This window comes from Lucilia sericata, unplaced genomic scaffold (assembly GCF_015586225.1).
Source record: "Lucilia sericata isolate MDLA Ls3-8-SP2 unplaced genomic scaffold, ASM1558622v1 Contig001526F_arrow, whole genome shotgun sequence".
In the NCBI taxonomy this organism is placed as follows: Eukaryota; Metazoa; Arthropoda; class Insecta; order Diptera; family Calliphoridae; genus Lucilia; species Lucilia sericata.
In genome coordinates, this window is record NW_023995451.1 from 92,053 (window position 1) to 111,068 (window position 19,016).

Consider the following 19,016-nt stretch of genomic DNA (forward strand, 5'->3'; position numbering starts at 1 on the left):
TAGTCTAGTCTATAGTCTAGTCTATAGTCTAGTCTATAGTCTAGTCTATAGTTAGTCTATAGTCTAGTCTATAGTCTAGTCTAGTCTAGTCTATAGTCTAGTCTATAGTCTAGTCTATAGTCTAGTCTATAGTCTAGTCTATAGTCTAGTCTATAGTCTAGTCTATAGTCTAGTCTATAGTCTAGTCTATAGTCTAGTCTATAGTCTAGTCTATAGTCTAGTCTATAGTCTATAGTCTAGTCTCTAGTCTATCTAGTCTATAGTCTAGTCTATAGTCTAGTCTATAGTCTAGTCTATAGTCTAGTCTATAGTCTAGTCTATAGTCTAGTCTATAGTCTAGTCTATAGTCTAGTCTATAGTCTTAGTCTATAGTCTAGTCTATAGTCTAGTCTATAGTCTAGTCTATGTCTAGTCTATAGTCTAGTCTATAGTCTAGTCTATAGTCTAGTCTATAGTCTAGTCTATAGTCTAGTCTATAGTCTAGTCTATAGTCTAGTCTATAGTCTAGTCTATAGTCTAGTCTATAGTCTAGTCTATAGTCTAGTCTATAGTCTAGTCTATAGTCTAGTCTATAGTCTAGTCTATAGTCTAGTCTATAGTCTAGTCTATAGTCTAGTCTATAGTCTAGTCTATAGTCTAGTCTATAGTCTAGTCTATAGTCTAGTCTAGTCTATAGTCTAGTCTATAGTCTAGTCTATAGTCTAGTCTATAGTCTAGTCTATAGTCTAGTCTATAGTCTAGTCTATAGTCTAGTCTATAGTCTAGTCTATAGTCTAGTCTATAGTCTAGTCTATAGTCTATAGTCTAGTCTATAGTCTGTCTAGTCTATAGTCTAGTCTATAGTCTAGTCTATAGTCTAGTCTATAGTCTAGTCTATAGTCTAGTCTATAGTCTAGTCTATAGTCTAGTCTATAGTCTAGTCTATAGTCTAGTCTATAGTCTAGTCTATAGTCTAGTCTAGTCTAGTCTATAGTCTAGTCTATAGTCTAGTCTAGTCTAGCCTATAGTCTAGTCTAGTCTAGTCTATAGTCTAGTCTATAGTCTAGTCTATAGTCTAGTCTATAGTCTAGTCTATAGTCTAGTCTATAGTCTAGTCTATAGGTCTAGTCTATAGTCTAGTCTATAGTCTAGTCTATAGTCCTAGTCTAGTCTAGTCTAGTCTAGTCTATAGTCTAGTCTATAGTCTAGTCTATAGTCTAGTCTATAGTCTAGTCTATAGTCTAGTCTATAGTCTAGTCTATAGTCTAGTCTAGCTAGTATAGTCTAGTCTAGTCTAGTCTATAGTCTAGTCTATAGTCTTAATTTCAAATATAATATTTATTAAAAACAACCTCAAACCTTGTAACTATTGCTTTTAGTTTTTTTTTTTTTTTTTTTGTTTTTTAATATTTATACTCTTAATTACAATATTTTATAGTGTTTTTAGTAAATAAAATATAATCAAAAGCATTAGTATTAAATTACTATTTAAATAAATAAATATTAAATAAATAATAAATACTTTTAGAAAGCCGAATATGCAACAAAAAACAGATTTTTTTCGAAATATTTGTTTAATTAAAAAGCTGTCAATTTTTTGTTGCCACAAAAAGTTCAAACAATAATTTAAATTATAACAAATTGTCTGCGAGTATTTGAACAAAATTTAGAAATGTTTTTATTTTTTCTCCATATTATATTCTATAATAACAATAACATCCATAATATTGAATAAATAAACAAACAAACAAAAAATACCATTGAATTTTTGTAAAAAATGTATTGTAGTAAATAAAATAAATGAATAATGTAATAATTTAATAGCTAATAAACAGTGTCGGCCAATACAAGTAAAAATAGTAACAAATGTATATGAAAATAATAGGTATGTCACGTCTATTTTATATTTTTAAAACTGTTTAGTTAAAGAGCCAGTTAGTTTTGAACGACACTGTACATATGCATATACACTTGAAAAAATTTTTAGAATTACTTCAAGGTTTTAGAATTTAAAATAATGTTATATTTAAAATTGGTGGTTTGTTCTTCTATCGATAGATATGTATCTACATAACAAATCATTGGAATATCATTGGATTATTAGATAAATAAACTTTACGATCAGTTAGTTCACCATAGAATTTACAATCAGTTAGTTTTATATGGAAAATTTACTATAAGTTTGTATTTGTGTTTTATAGAAAACTATTCTTTAAAGAAAACTATTTTATAGAAAACTATTCTTTAAACTTTGCGATTGATTCGTTTACGATCAGTTAGTTTTTTATTGAAAACTTTAGGATCACTTCTATAATGATCTATACAAAACATAGTAATCAGCTCGTATATATAAAAGCACTTTTCAATCCGTTAGTATTCTCTAGAAAACTTTACGATCAGTTAGTTTTCTGTAGAAAACATTGGATCAGTTCGTTTTCTATGAAAAACATTTTATTATATAGGAATCTTTACGATCAATTAGTATTCTATACAAAATATTACGATCTTTTTGTAGAAAAGGTTGCGATCAGTTTGTGATCTATAAAAAACTCAATAATCAGCTCGTTTTATTACAAAAACTTTACGATCCGTTAGTTTAGTGTAATTGTATGTTAGTTTTATCTAGGAAACTATACAATCAGTTAACATAGCGATCACCACGTTTTATTTAAAAAATTAACTAACTTACTAAGGGAAAATTTACGCTGCAATCAGCTCGCTTTCTTAAAAAAAAAAACTGTACGATCAGTTCGTTTTCTGCAAAAACTCCATTATCCAACTTTGCGATCGGTTCGTTTTGTATAGAAACCTTTACGATCTGTTTTCTGTAGAAAAACTTGCATTCATTTACTCGTTTTAAATAAAAAACTTTACGATCAGTTCATTTTATATAGTAAATTATATATTCAGATAGTTTTCTATATATAGATTCTATGAAACTTCTATGAACTTAACGATCAGTTTGTTTTCCTTAAAAAGCATTACGATCAGTGAGTTTTTTATAGACAACTTTAGGATCACTTCTATAGTGATCTATAGAAAACTTAATAATCAGCTCGTAATTAAACAAACTTTACGATCAGTTAGTTTTCTATAGAAAACATTGGATCAGTTCGTTTTCAATGAAAAACTTAGTTATGAGTTTTTATTCTATAGAAAACTTTACGATCTATTAGTATGCTATAGAAAATTATTCTTTAAACTTTGCGATCGGATCGTTTTATATAAAAAATTTTACGATAAGTTCGTTAAATCTGGTGATCTATAGAAAACTAATAATCGTTTTGTTTCAAATACTTTATGAAACTTTTTCTACAGAAAACATAGCGATCAAAACTTTACGATCGGTTCGTTTTCTATAAAAACTAAATTAGTGCGTTTCCAATGAAAATGTTTTACGATAAGTTTTTTTGTAGAAAAACTTATAATGATCAGCTCGTTTTAAATAAAAACTGTTAATTAAGTATTGAAAACTTTATGATCAGATAGTTTTCTATAAAACGATCGGTTAATTATCTATAGAAAATTTTACGATCATTTAGTTTTTACGATCTATTCTATTTATCAGACTCTATAGAAAATATTACGAATAAGTTTTTTCTGATTTTTGGTTCAATTAAAAATGTTAAAAAATGTTGACTTTTGAGAATTAATCTATTGTCTTTTAAAACCAATAATAATTTCTTTAAGTGTAAACCATTATTAAGATGTCGTGTATGGCAAATTATTATTATTATTACTTACACACGTGTTTAAAATATTAATAAATTATAAATATTTATATTCAAACTCATTGCTATCATTGTCATTATCATCATCATTATTATGCTAAAGATAATGATGATGATGATCGTTATCATCAATTTACCAAATAAATAAGCATTTCAATTATTTTTTGGAATTTTTTCATTTTTAATTAATTGCAACCAATCAGCCGTTAAAACCAAACACCATACCGCTCCAATCATTTATCCGTATTTGTTAGTAAATGTTGGTCAATATTCATAATCATAATAATTAAGTTTTTTTCCATTTTATCGAAATTGTTATTGTTATGGAAACGTCAATTATCCATAAACAGCGTCTGTCCGTCTATCTTTGCGTTCATCCTTCGTCATTGGTTGTTATTATTTATTTACTTTTCCTATAAAGTTAATTTACATAATAATAATAAAAATTGTATTTTCTATTTAATTTTCTATTTTTATTGAATTTATTAAACATTGATGCAGTTTATTGAAATTATTTACATTTAAAACACAAATTATCGGTAGGGTTTTGTTATACTAATTGCTTTAGTTTTGTTGCTTTTATATTTAATTATAGAAAACTATGGGGAGATTCATTTAATTTATTTGCTAAATATTTAATTAAAATATTAAATAATTTAGAAATATTTTTATTGAAGTAATATTGTTTAATAAATTCTAAAATTAGTATGAAAATTATAAAAATAAAGTGAAAGAATAAAATCATTTTAATGATTATAATTTATCATTGCCTAAAAAATAATCACTGCCTAATTGATTTATTTATTTTTAATATGAATTGTCTGCTCGTGCATGTCCCTAATGTCAATGTTTTAATTAATTAGTAGCGTTTAACTATTTACTATTTGTTTCAAAATATAGACAGACAATAATGAAAAATGTGACATTTAGATACAATAAATTTATTTATTTATTAAACTAATAAAAATCAACACTTTATTCGCTAAATATTTATAAACAATTGTGTTGAGTAGACTGACACAGAGACAAACTAAAGCTGATAACATAATTATTCTAGAATTGTTAGAAAGCTTTGAAAAAATTTGTCAATTTTCCTATTAAAAAATAAACATTTAGCTTCTAGTCTAGTCTATAGTCTAGTCTAGTCTATAGTCTAGTCTATAGTCTAGTCTATAGTCTAGTCTATAGTCTAGTCTATAGTCTAGTCTATAGTCTAGTCTATAGTCTAGTCTATAGTCTAGTCTATAGTCTAGTCTAGTCTAGTCTAGTCTAGTCTAGTCTATAGTCTAGTCTAGTCTATAGTCTAGTCTAGTCTATAGTCTAGTCTATAGTCTAGTCTATAGTCTAGTCTATAGTCTAGTCTATAGTCTAGTCTATAGTCTAGTCTATAGTCTAGTCTATAGTCTAGTCTAGTCTAGTCTAGTCTATAGTCTAGTCTATAGTCTAGTCTATAGTCTAGTCTATAGTCTAGTCTATAGTCTAGTCTATAGTCTAGTCTATAGTCTAGTCTATAGTCTAGTCTATAGTCTAGTCTATAGTCTAGTCTATAGTCTAGTCTATAGTCTAGTCTATAGTCTAGTCTATAGTCTAGTCTATAGTCTAGTCTATAGTCTAGTCTATAGTCTAGTCTATAGTCTAGTCTATAGTCTAGTCTATAGTCTAGTCTATAGTCTAGTCTATAGTCTAGTCTATAGTCTAGTCTATAGTCTAGTCTATAGTCTAGTCTATAGTCTAGTCTATAGTCTAGTCTATAGTCTAGTCTATAGTCTAGTCTATAGTCTAGTCTATAGTCTAGTCTATAGTCTAGTCTATAGTCTAGTCTATAGTCTAGTCTATAGTCTAGTCTATAGTCTAGTCTATAGTCTAGTCTATAGTCTAGTCTATAGTCTAGTCTATAGCCTAGTCTATAGTCTAGTCTATAGCCTAGTCTATAGTCTAGTCTATAGTCTAGTCTATAGTCTAGTCTATAGTCTAGTCTATAGTCTAGTCTATAGTCTAGTCTATAGTCTAGTCTATAGTCTAGTCTATAGTCTAGTCTATAGTCTAGTCTATAGTCTAGTCTATAGTCTAGTATATAGTCTAGTCTATAGTCTAGTCTATAGTCTAGTCTATAGTCTAGTCTATAGTCTAGTCTATTCTATAGTCTAGTCTATAGTCTAGTCTATAGTCTAGTCTATAGTCTAGTCTATAGTCTAGTCTATAGTCTAGTCTATAGTCTAGTCTATAGTCTAGTCTATAGTCTAGTCTATAGTCTAGTCTATAGTCTAGTCTATAGTCTAGTCTATAGTCTAGTCTATAGTCTAGTCTATAGTCTAGTCTATAGTCTAGTCTATAGTCTAGTCTATAGTCTAGTCTATAGTCTAGTCTATAGTCTAGTCTATAGTCTAGTCTATAGTCTAGTCTATAGTCTAGTCTATAGTCTAGTCTATAGTCTAGTCTATAGTCTAGTCTATAGTCTAGTCTATAGTCTAGTCTATAGTCTAGTCTATAGTCTAGTCTATAGTCTAGTCTATAGTCTAGTCTATAGTCTAGTCTATAGTCTAGTCTATAGTCTAGTCTATAGTCTAGTCTATAGTCTAGTCTATAGTCTAGTCTATAGTCTAGTCTATAGTCTAGTCTATAGTCTAGTCTATAGTCTAGTCTATAGTCTAGTCTATAGTCTAGTCTATAGTCTAGTCTATAGTCTAGTCTATAGTCTAGTCTATAGTCTAGTCTATAGTCTAGTCTATAGTATAGTCTAGTCCATAGTCTAGTCTATAGTATAGTCTAGTCTATAGTCTAGTATATAGTCTAGTCTATAGTATAGTCTATAGTCTAGTCTATAGTCTAGTCTATTGTATAGTATAGTCTAGTCTATAGTATAGTCTAGTGTATAATAGAGTCTAGTCTATAGTCTAGCCTATAGCCTATAGTTTATAGTCTAGCCTATAGTCTCATCTATTGTCTAGTCTATAGTATTGAGGGTTCAACGCTTTCGTATGTCAAAATTTGTTGTTGGCAAAAGATTTTTGTCCAAGTGACACGTAGATGATTCTGAAACCTACAATATTTCTCTGAAGTATGAGTAATAATAATTAAGACAAGCATTGCTCATACGTTCGTTCGTTAAATTATAGTTCACACATTACACAGACCAACAAATTTTAACCCAGAGATCAAAGTATACTTTTATAAAGGATTGGGCTGAATCCGAACTTTTAAATTGAAATAACTTGTAGAAGGATGAATATATTACGGAGATTGAACTTTTAATTTAAAGTCTGCAGATTGGACTATCAGATGACAAGATTTTATAAGAAAAAAATGTGTCTTTCAATATGGCCAAAAATGCTGTTTTTCAACCTTTAGGTCACAATATCTCGAAAATGTGATGGAAAAATTCTAAAGCAAGATTCGGATTCAGCAAAGCTCGATCTTTTTAAAAAGTATACATACATCAGATTTCGACTTTTTTAAAATTTTGTTGGCCTGTGTTATTCTTGATAATCAGATGTTTATTTAAAGCAATTGTAAATTTTTTATTAAAATTCCTTTAAAACAATTATAATAATAATTAAATTTAATTTATCATTTTCTACTTGCAGCTGCGAATATTATTTAAGAAGTCATCCATGGGTACCAGCATATCAGGGGGTTATAACATTTTTTGTTTTAGCCAATTTTACATTGGCCACTTTCATGGATCCAGGTGTAATACCCAAAGGTAAATTTCGTACTGATACGTAAAACCATTCACGAAAAAAATAATGAATTTTCTTAACTTTTAGCTTCTCCTGATGAAGATCGAGAAGAAGAATTCCGGGCTCCTTTATATAAGAATGCTGAAATAAATGGTATTACGGTGAAAATGAAATGGTGTGTAACGTGTAAATTTTATCGACCGCCAAGATGTTCACACTGTTCCGTGTGTAATCATTGTATAGAAGTGAGTAAAAAAAAAGCACAGAAAAATTCAATTTACTTGATGCATGTAAATTTCTTTAGTTACGACAACAAGTGCTTGTTATTTATATTTTTAACCATTGTTATCTAACTATGATTATGATTGTGTCATTTATTTTTATATTTATGTTTTTGTTGTATAATTCCAGACATTCGATCATCATTGTCCTTGGGTTAATAATTGCATTGGACGACGTAATTATAGATTTTTCTTTTTCTTTTTGGTTTCTCTATCTATACACATGTTGAGCATATTTTCTTTATGCTTATTTTATGTATTAAAAACAATGCCAAATATAAGGCAAACAGCACCAATTGTATCGTAAGTATTCAATATTATTATGATTTATTTAATTCATTGATCATTTTTGATGAAATTGTTTATTAAATTTAGTAAATTTCATTTTGTTTTCAGCATGGTATTAATGGGTATTGTAACAATATTAGCCATACCCATATTTGGTTTGACGGGTTTTCATATGGTCTTAGTGTCGCGGGGGCGTACAACAAACGAACAAGTGACAGGTAAATTTAAAGGTGGCTATAATCCTTTTTCACGTGGCTGTTGGCATAATTGTTGCTACACACAATTTGGTCCACAATATCCAAGGTGGGTTTAACACGCTTAATCAATTTCCTCACTAAACTAACACAAATAATTTATCATTTTCCTTTGCAGTCTTCTTAAACCAGAAAAATATGCAGCTCGTCGGTCACATAAAGAAAATCAAGGCATTAGCACGATAACAACAGAACGTGATGCCAACAATCAATCCAACTCTGGTAGCATAATGCGTGGCGGTGGTGGTGGTGCCGGTGTAACGGTTAAATCTGGTGTCATGTCTACGGCTAATGCTCAACATTCGCCGCATGGAATGCCACGCAATTATTATGAACGGGACCAGCGTCATACACAGGTAAAGACTTATACGGACCAGGGCAATGGTTTTAATCAGCGGTCGGGCAGCACAACGCTTTATAGTAAGGTGGGTAAATTGTGTAATTAAACGAAAACCAAACAAAAAAAATCAAGTAAAATTACAAAAAAAAAGAAATGCATTCTCTTGTTCTTATACTTCTATAAAAAATTCTATTCTATTTATTTTATTTCTTATTACATTCTTGTTATTTTTATAGTTGTAATCTAGTTGTAATTGTATTATAGTATGTAATTTTCGTATTTATTTTGTTTATTTTTCATTAAGTTCTTTTAAACACTTAGTTATGTTTTTCTTTTTTTACCATTTTAACTTTTTTGTAGCATGGGAAGTTTTATTTGTTGTAAACAGATTGCAATAATTTTGCTTAAGGTGTAACTTTTTTATATTTAAATTATTTTTAGCTTTTTCTATTTATATCGCCTTGATTTGTGGAGTTTGATATTTAAAAAAGTGATATAATTATATCAGTTGTACATTATACATATTATTGATCCGATTTTTTTACTAATTATTAAAAATACTTGGATCTTTAAAAGCCACATAAGAAGTATACCAGACTTATTCAATTGTAACTTTTTTATATGGAGTTACGAAAGATCAAGATATCATACGTAGAGGAATTGTTAAAAATTCAAGAGTCCCATAAAGCAAACAGAAGTTGTACTGATTACAGAATTTCTCCATTACATTAAGTTTTCGAGATGAAGTTTGAAAAATAATTTCTGCTTTTGGTCATATTTGAGACATTGAGGCGAAGTCACTTTTATTTGTATGATTTTGTATGTAAAGAACTATCTATTGACCACATCAGTTGATTTTAAGTAATATTACTGAAATGCCTATTAACGACGACAGTTTACGTCTTCTTTGAACGTTTAATCGTCGGTTTAATATTTGACTCTTCCTCGGATCGTTGACATTTAGGTGCCTCTGCGACAGGATTAGCTACTTCTGCCTAGACGGGCTGCTCTTGGCTCGGCCGAGGGATAGTAGGGATACACTGAAAAAACTCGTATTTCTTTGTCGACGGTTCCTCTTGTATAAGTTGCTGAAGGGACGCATAATTGTTAGCCGAAACCAGGGGTGCAACTGAATTTTGTTGTTGTGGTCGCCTTTGCTCGTTTGCTTTGCTGTTCTAAGGACTGTAACTGTGAAGATGATGTTCAAATTATCTTAGAACATCATCTACACGAAGAAATGAAGATAGTCCTCCCAGTCAAGGTACATGTCATGTTAACTAAACAGTTCCACCTGAGAGGAGGAGCCATCCCAACTTTAGCATCACAAAGTTTGAAGCCTCCCTTGAGGCATGTCCGGAAGGACCTTCTTATATGTGAGGAAAACATAAGTAGTTATGTGCAGGATCCATTAAATCAGTCCTGGTACTCAGTAGCATTGACTGACATTCATAGAGACACCATGAATTCCGCGGTCGCAGGATACCACATGAATGTCGTACTTGGAGGTCGCCCACTGCAGACACGGAAGAAAACCTGCCGCGGAGAACAAGAGTAGTTGTAGCACAACTAAGATCGGGATGGAACAACAGGCTTAATGTCTATTAGTCTCGCATAGAGCGTGCCGTCCCTAATGAATGTCCAGATTGTGGACAATATCCACATGATACCCACCACTTATTTACATATGTGTTTTTTTGGACACATCCTGCTGAAGCAGCACAATTTTTAGGCCTGGACATTAGATTACTGTATAGTTTTAGCTATTACAACAACAACCTTCTCATTAGGAGAAAACTGACTCCTATGGATTCAGCCGAACTGCTTTATAGATGGAACTTTGACACTAAAATGGAAGAAATCAGCAGAGTCCTGCTGACAGACTGTCCAATATGTAAAACAGATGGGATGTTGTGAATCCCATATTCCGACTGACATAAGATAAAGGGACAGTGTTGAGTCGTCTAAAGGCTCACACTGTAGTTGTAAAAGTACCACCATGAAATAGGCCGAAAGACAGGTGTTTACGTAAAGCACATCGACTTATACCGTCTTACATGAGAGACCCTACAGGAGGCAGTCAGCTTGGCCCCAGCTCCCGTCATCAACATGATTCATATTAATCATTGTACTTAAGCCTTTACATCGTGACAACATGACTAGCCTTTGTGATGTAACGAACGGAAGATTTAGTAATTTAGAAGTAGACATTTTTCATCAATAGATCACAAGAGTATTTTCGATTTAAGACACTTCAATCGCAAATGATTTAAGTTCACCTAAAGTTCAATTTAAGCTTGTTTTTTTAATCTCTAAAAATATTTGATTTCTTAAAAAACTTCCCATAACTATTTACTTACTATATACTAGTATTTTAAAGCCAATTTTTTCTGTTTTTTTTTTTAATATGTATATAAAACCTTAGTGTATTTTATTATTTTTATTTTATACTTTATTATTATTTTTCTTATTGTAGTCTTTTGTCTGTAAGTTTTGTGGCTGACTGGCTAGTTTTGTTGGTTAGTTGGTGGTCTGGTGTTTCCTTTTTATTATTATTATTGTTTCATTTTATGTATTTTCTATTGTTTGACTATAGATCTTAACTGCAATATATTTTCATTAGTTTTACAATTTTTTTTTTTGTTTTTATTTTTCTCACTCCTACATTCTTCTTTCCTCTATGCAATATATGTTTGTTATAATTATTTAACATGAAAAGAAGAAGTGATTCTTTTTAATTTTGTAAATTAAAGTTTAGTATTTTCCTGTTTGATTTCCTTTATTTTCTTTTTAGAATTTATTTATTTGCCCTTTTGTCGTTTAAATTGAAAACATAGTGTTTGTTTAGTTGATCCCAAAAATAAAAATGTGTGTTTGTTGGATTTTATATTTGAAATAGTGTATTTTGTTTGTTAACATTTTATTTCAGACCTATTTCCTTAAAAAGAACTGTTTAATAGTTGGCTAGAAAAGGTACATAGATTTTGATTTTATCATTACATGTTTTAAAATGTTCTCAAATCCAGGTCATAGAGGATCGTTATCTATACACAATTTTCTGTTTAAAAATATAGAAAATCTTGTTGTGGAAACATTTATAAGTCATTTATAATTACGTGCATTTTCAAACTGCAAGTTCAAGGATTATTATCCTTGCTTACTAAATCTCATGTATAAATAAAATGAATAACATTTCTATAATTAATATTTATTTTTCCAATTTTTGGATTTAGAATTCAATAGAACATGGAGCAAATAATGAAAATCAATTATTTACTTTTAGAATATAAAAAATATACGTATTTTTTTATTAAATATGGGTCACATTTTAAATTATCCAATAACCATGTACGCATACAAATGAAAAGACATTTATTTGTATGTCTATAAAATGTCATAAACATTTTGTAAATTATGGGGTGGTTTATAGCATCAAACGGAAAAGAGTGCTCTTCTATAATATCATCTTGAATTTACTTTAAAGTTTTTCATTATTATAATGTTTTTTTTTCTCTGTTGCCCTCTTAAAGCTTATTTTTATTAGTTTTTTTTTCGACAATTTACTTGTAGAATCTAGTTTAATACACTTGGTTTTGGCTTTTTTTGTTTATTTAAAAGAAAAACGTTGTCGCAACTTTGTTAAGGCATGTAAATGTTGTTTCCTTTTTGCTTATTTCTTCTTTACACACACACTCTTCTGTATGTCACACTCAAATCCATACACAAACATACACTCGTACATCTAGAATTTTTTCTTATATACACTTGTAGTTCCCTTTTATATCTTCCTTTTTTCTTATATGCAAAAAAAATTGAAATAAAAAATTTAAAAAAAAGTATGTTTGTTCAATGGCCCAAAAACCGCTGAAGCTTATGTGTCCTAGCCGCCAAACAAGTAAATAAAGCTTTAATATGTTTTGAAATATTTATTTTATATTATATTTAAATAATCATTTATATCCCTTTTGTTTTTGTGTTTTTTTTTTTTCTAGATATAAATGAAATGTTTTTTTTAATATTTTTTAAAGTATGCTTTAGTTTTTTCTTTTGATATTCTGATATAAATGTATTTTGTTAATACGAAAATTAAGCTTCTTAAGTGGATATCGATGGTTGTGCTCTGATACCACAACACTAATGAGATATTGATGCCAACATATTACTCTTTCATCTTAATGTTAAATTGCATCATTATCTCATTTTTAATGAAAAAATATTTATTAATTTGAATTGCGAGTTCTAGTTTGCATGTCTCAGTTAATGCTGGTTATAATTGTTCGATAAAAGTCTAGAACATATAAAAGGTTTCATAAAGAAGAGGCATAGAATTGCGAAAGTTATTCAGAATCTGAACAAACTTTTTCTATAAAAAGTTGTTCAGGCACTGAACAAACTTCTGTAAATAGTTGTTAAAAAACTTAACTTCTTCTATAAAAGAAATTGAACAAACTTTTTCTATAAAAAAGTTGTTCAGAAACTGAACAAACTTTTTCTATAAAAAGTTGTCTAATAACTTAATAAACTTCATCTATAAAAAGTAGTTCAGAAACTTAACTTTTTCTGTAAAAAAAGTTGTTCAGAAACTAAAAAAATTTTTTCTATATAAAGTCGTTCTATAAAAAGTTGTTTGGAAACTGAACAACCTTTTTCTATAAAAAGTTGTTCAGAAACTGAACAAACCTCAGAAACTAAACAAATGTTTTCTATATAAAGTCGTTCTATAAAAAGTTGTTGAGAAACTGAACAAACTTTTTCTATAAAAAGTTGTTGAGAAACTGAACAAACTTTTTCTATAAAAAGTTGTTCAGAAACTGAACAAACTTTTTCTATAAAAAGTTGTTCAGAAACTGAACAAACTTTTTCTATAAAAAGTTGTTCAGAAACTGAACAACCTTTTTCTATAAAAAGTTGTTCAGAAACTGAACAAAGTTTTTCTATAAAAAAATTGTTCCGAAACTGAACAAAGTTTTTCTATAAAAAGTTGTTCAGAAACTGAACAAACTTTTTCTATAAAAAGTTGTTCAGAAACTGAACAAACTTTTTCTATAAAAATTTATTCAGAAACTGAACAAACTTTTTCTATAGAAAGTTGTTCAGAAACTGAACAAACTTTTTCTATAAAAGTTGTTCAGAAACTGAACAAACTTTTTCTATAAAAAGTTGTTCAGAAACTGAACAAACTTTTTCTATAATAAGTTGTTCAGAAACTGAACAAACCTCAGAAACTAAACAAATGTTTTCTATATAAAGTCGTTCTATAAAAAGTTGTTCAGAAACTGAACAAACTTTTTCTATAAAAAGTTGTTCAGAAACTGAACAAACTTTTTCTATAAAAAGTTGTTCAGAAACTGAACAAACTTTTTCTATAAAAAGTTGTTCAGAAACTGAACAAACTTTTTCTATAAAAAGTTGTTCAGAAACTGAACAAACTTTTTCTATAAAAAGTTGTTCAGAAGCTGAACAAACTTTTTCTATAAAAAGTTGTTCAGAAACTGAACAAAGTTTTTCTATAAAAAGTTGTTCAGAAACTGAACAAACTTTTTCTATAAAAAGTTGTTTAGAAACTAAACAAACTTTTGCTATAAAAAGTTTTTCGGAAACTGAACAAACTTTTTCTATAAAAAGTTGTTCAGAAACTGAACAAACTTTTTCTACAAAAAGTTGTTCAGAAACTGAACAAACTTTTTCTATAAAAAGTTGTTCAGAAACTGAACAAACTTTTTCTATAAAAATTTGTTCAGACTTTTTCTATAAAAAGTTGTTCAGAAACTGAACAAAGTTTTTCTATAAAAAGTTGTTCAGAAACTGAACAAAGTTTTTCTATAAAAAGTTGTTTAGAAACTAAACAAACTTTTTCTATAAAAAGTTGTTTAGAAACTAAACAAACTTTTGCTATAAAAAGTTTTTCGGAAACTGAACAAACTTTTTCTATTAGAATAAACTGAACAACGTTTTTTTATAAAAAGTTGTTTAGAAACTGAAGATGCTTTTTCTATAGGAAGTTGTTCAGAAACTGAAATAACTTTTTCTATAAAAAAGTTGTTCAGAAACTGAACTTACTTTATCTATGTTCAAAAACTGTACAAGCTTTTGCTATAAAACTTAAAAAACTAATTTTTTGTGTGAAAATATAAAATTTTGAACCAAATGATTAGCCAGTATTACTTTTCTTATAAAAAAAAGAAGAAATTTGAAAATGTTTATCAGTTTCTTTTTAATATATTTTGTCTTAAACAAAATTTTAATGCACTTTATTAATTAACTAATTAATTATTAGCTTCTGTTTCAATGCCACTTAAAATTGTTTTAGCATGTGTTGTGTTTTTTATACTTTTTTTATTCGAATTTTATTCTTTCTTTAATTGGTTTTTATTGGTCCATTCAGTTTAGTAATATTTTTGCTAGCAAATAATTGTATTTTGTATAATTATTATTAATAAAATATAAAATTGGTCAATACAAAACTCTACACCTCTAATGAAAGCACCGAAAATGCAAAAACAATAAGGTAAAACTGTTTTCTTTATTAAAAACAAATTATTTAAAGTATTTTTTATCATTTAAACAATTTACTACATATTACAATTACTTATTGTCTTATTAATTGTATTTAATTACAGTTAAACAGATTATTATATACTTTCAGAATACATACAAACATATTATAGTTTTTTCTTCTTTTTTTAACAGTTTTCAATTCATCGTTAGTTTTTATTAGTTTAAATTTCAGGGGAAAATTATCACTTCCTGGGTCAGGTTATTTAAAATGATATATTTTTATTTTATTTAAATAAATATTGAAATCAGTGTAGTCCATTATTTCAAACTTTAAGTGCCATAAGAATTTGGTTATTAAACAATATGTATGTTTTTAATACAGTTCTAGAATTATTAAATATTTATATGGAAAATAACCAGTCCGTTAGTAACAAAATATTTGTTAAATTTTTAATGAAATTATTATAAAAATTTCATAACAAAACTTAAGTTTTAGAAATGGATTAACATACAAATAATTTCGCTCCGTTTTTAAATCAAATTCCTTTTTTATGTAAAAATAAACTTCTAAATTTTGTTTTAACAAATTATGTTAATTGTCCAAAATGTCCCAATTTCCCAACTTTCATGTTCTTTTATTATTATTATTTGTCTTTTCATTATACACTTCATATGGATTTTCTTTTCAATAACATCATACGATTTCAAAATTCTCATTTTTATACAATTTCAGTTTCACTTAACTCTACTCAAGCATTTTTTTCATACATATTTTCAGATTTTTAAAAAAAATATATAGAATTTTTCATGCATTAAATTAAAAATTAGTTTATTTTTCGAGTAATTTACTACATGTATTTATAACTTTATAAGTAAATGATTGTTTAATTGTTTAGAATTAAGTTGACAGGACGTTTGTAGTTTTAAAAATTGTATATTTTTCTTTTTCACTTTCATAAACAACAAACAGCTCTCGCCTGGTAGGGAATGTTCCGATACCGATATGGAACCACAGGCATCACAGAGTCAAGATTGTGAACCAACACCACCATTGCAAAGGCATAATTCTACCAATTTCTATTTGCCACAATTAGAGAACGGAACGATAGCCACGGGGCAGGGCAATAATGTAAATGGTGCACAAGGCAATGGTGGTGGTGGTGGCGGTGGTGATTCTCCACGTCATATGCGCATGTATCATCCGAGGCATAGTCCTTTAGCCAGACAAAGGTATTTAAAACAATTTAATAAATTTCTATTAACTCATTAATAATTATGACAATTTACAGAGGTTTGGAACCGCAGCGTGGCTTTAATGAAGCCATGTCACCTGACCATCCAAATCATATGCAACAGCAACAACAAGCACAAAATCGTAGTGGGACAACTGCAACGCCCACTATGCAACAGCGTATTAAACCTTTAGGTGTAGCTACCCCTCTGGTTATGGCCAGTCCTGTTAGAAGGTAAGTTTTACTTCTCTCTCCCTTTCAGATTTCATGTACCACCTCATATGTTTTCTTTATACAACAAACATATTCTAAATATTTATATACATATCTCTATATAAATAACACTTTAATTGTTTATATTTTTATTATAAATATTTTGCTTTATATATTTTGTTTCTTAATTTTTTTTTATTTTATTTATCTACAATATATATTTTCTCTGCAAACATAATTTTCTTTTTCAAAAAAAAAAAAAAATCTTAAACAAAATTTTGTTTAAAAAACTATATCAAATACCTAAAAACAAATTTACCCCCTTTTTTATCCCGCATAATTTTCACACTTTGTTTGCAATAAAAAAAATTATATATAAAAGATGGACATAGCTGGAATTTGCCACATTTTCTTTGTGCCAAAATAATCGGTAATTGAACTTTTAAATTTTAGTTAATGGCATTTACTTTCAGTGTGTGTTTTTCTTTTCGGGTTAAAAAATAAATAAATAAAACAGAAACACTTTATTTAGATTTACTTTTTGAGAAAAAATGCACTCGCCTTTAAATATGCTTTGTAGTTTTGTGTGTTTTTTCTTTTCTTTTAATTGTTTGTAGTAATTTAGTTTGAAAATTTTAATAAATTTACATATCGATCATTTGCGAAAAAAGGGGATCATAATAGAAATATTCGGTATTGTTAGATCTCAAAAACTAAAAAGATTATTTCTATAAAAGAATTTATAGCAACTGAAACGTTTTCTATGAAAAAGTTGCTCAGAAACTAAACAACTTTTCCTATAAAGAATAGCTTTTGAGATGCTCAGAACCTAAAACAAATTGATTCATATAAAGTTTCTCGATAACTAAAAAACTATTTTTTATAAATAGTTGAAACTGAACCACTTTTTATATAGAAAGTGTCTCAGAAATTAATGACTTTTTCTATAGAAAGTTGATCAGAAACTGAACAACTTTTTCTGCTCAGAAACTTAACAACTTTTCCTATAAAAGTTGCTCAGAAACTGAACAACTTTTCCTATAAAAATTGCTTTTGAGATGCTCAGAAACTTAACAAATTGTTCCATATAAAGTTTTTCAAAAACTAAATAACTTTTTATATAAAAAGTTGTCAAGAATCTGAACTACTTTGTATATAGAAAGTATCTCAGAAACTAAAAGATTTTTTCTATGCTCAGAAACTTATCAGGTTAGGTTAGGTTAGGTTGATAGGAGGATGTATACTACATCAAATCCGAAGAAATACACCTAGGCCACTATCGGGCCTGTTGTGCGCTCCAATTCAAGAAAAAAAAAAAAAAAAAAAAAAAAAAAAAAAAAAAATTGTTTACTGAATGTTCAGAAACTCAGTTTCCTGGACGTAATTCCTAAGAATCTTCCAATCGGTGTTGGTTAAGAATGTTATTTCCGGAATAACATCACTTCCAAGATACTTGGATCTAACTTCGACGAATGCCTGACAATGGCAAAGAAAGTGCTCCAGAGTTTCACTGTCCTCTCCACATGCTCTACATTCGTCTGAATTCGCACGTCCAATTTTGTATAGATGTGCTCGTAATCCTGTGTGTCCACTTAGAATACGTACCATCATACTAACCTCAGACTTGCTCATTTTGAGAAGATTTCTCGTCTTGCTCTCATCAGGGTCACCCCATAGAATCTTTGTGGTTCTACCCACCGTTTCATTATTCCAAGAGGCCTTATGGGATTCTCTCATCCATATTTTTAATTCAGCTTTTGTTGCGTCGAATGGTTTTGCGTTTGTCAGGTTAACTACATCGAGCTCCCTTCCCTTTAAAGCTATTACATTTGCCCTTTCGTTGCCGATTACTCCCGAGTGGCCTGGTACCCATATGATGTGAACCTTACCTCTGGGAGAGTATTCAGTTAAAGCTTTCTTACAATCCAATACGGTCTTAGATTTAATTCTATCACCTGATATCGCACAAATTGCCTTCTGGCTGTCGGTAAATATATTAAGCCCTGTGGGCGCCATATTTATTCTAATCCAATTTACACATTCCGTTATTGCTCGTACTTCTGCCTGGAAGCTTGTGTTATGATTAGGTAAACGGTGGTATATTTCTGTTTCTGGGTCTTCAATATAGAACCCCAGACCCACTTTGTCCCCTAATTTAGAGCCATCCGTGTAGCAACGGATTCCTACTGGTATTTGCTCTAATGTTCCGCTTGACCAAGACATTCTATCTGGGATTAGCGTTTCAAAGTTTCCGACATATTCAGTGTCTGGTATGCGATCAGGCACGTCCGATGAATGTGTATAACCTTCCAATGTGTCCAGTATACATTGATGACGTGTCCTATAACCGTTTTTGGCCAGTTCGCCTAAAGTAAAGAGCCGTTCGGCTGTAAGCGCCGCCTCATATCTTATATATGTTTCAATGGGTGGAATATCTAGCAACGTTTCCAGAGCCTTGGTTGAAGTAGTACACATGGCACCACTTATACCCAAGCAGCATGTACGCTGAACTCCCTGTAGTAG

The 19,016-nt window shown here is 29.2% G+C and overlaps 1 protein-coding gene across 5 annotated transcripts in view; it reads left to right on the top strand.

Annotated features, from left to right (window-relative positions):
* The window catches only part of LOC119611756 (palmitoyltransferase ZDHHC8B), a 107,198-nt gene extending 90,661 nt beyond the window's left edge, over positions 1–16,537 (top strand). Inside the window, exons 2-8 of one of the 5 annotated variants that reach the window (XM_037967442.1) lie at positions 7,295–7,413; positions 7,478–7,635; positions 7,802–7,974; positions 8,068–8,262; positions 8,332–8,638; positions 16,019–16,278; positions 16,338–16,537. In XM_037967442.1, the coding sequence (XP_037823370.1) occupies positions 7,295–7,413; positions 7,478–7,635; positions 7,802–7,974; positions 8,068–8,262; positions 8,332–8,638; positions 16,019–16,278; positions 16,338–16,518 (1,393 nt within the window). In that variant the 3' untranslated portion in view covers positions 16,519–16,537. The remainder of the gene's footprint in view (positions 1–7,294; positions 7,414–7,477; positions 7,636–7,801; positions 7,975–8,067; positions 8,263–8,331; positions 8,639–16,018; positions 16,279–16,337) is intronic. The other 4 variants (XM_037967444.1, XM_037967445.1, XM_037967446.1 and 1 more) reach the window with 4 other exon arrangements.
* The last annotated feature ends 2,479 nt before the right edge of the window (positions 16,538–19,016 follow it).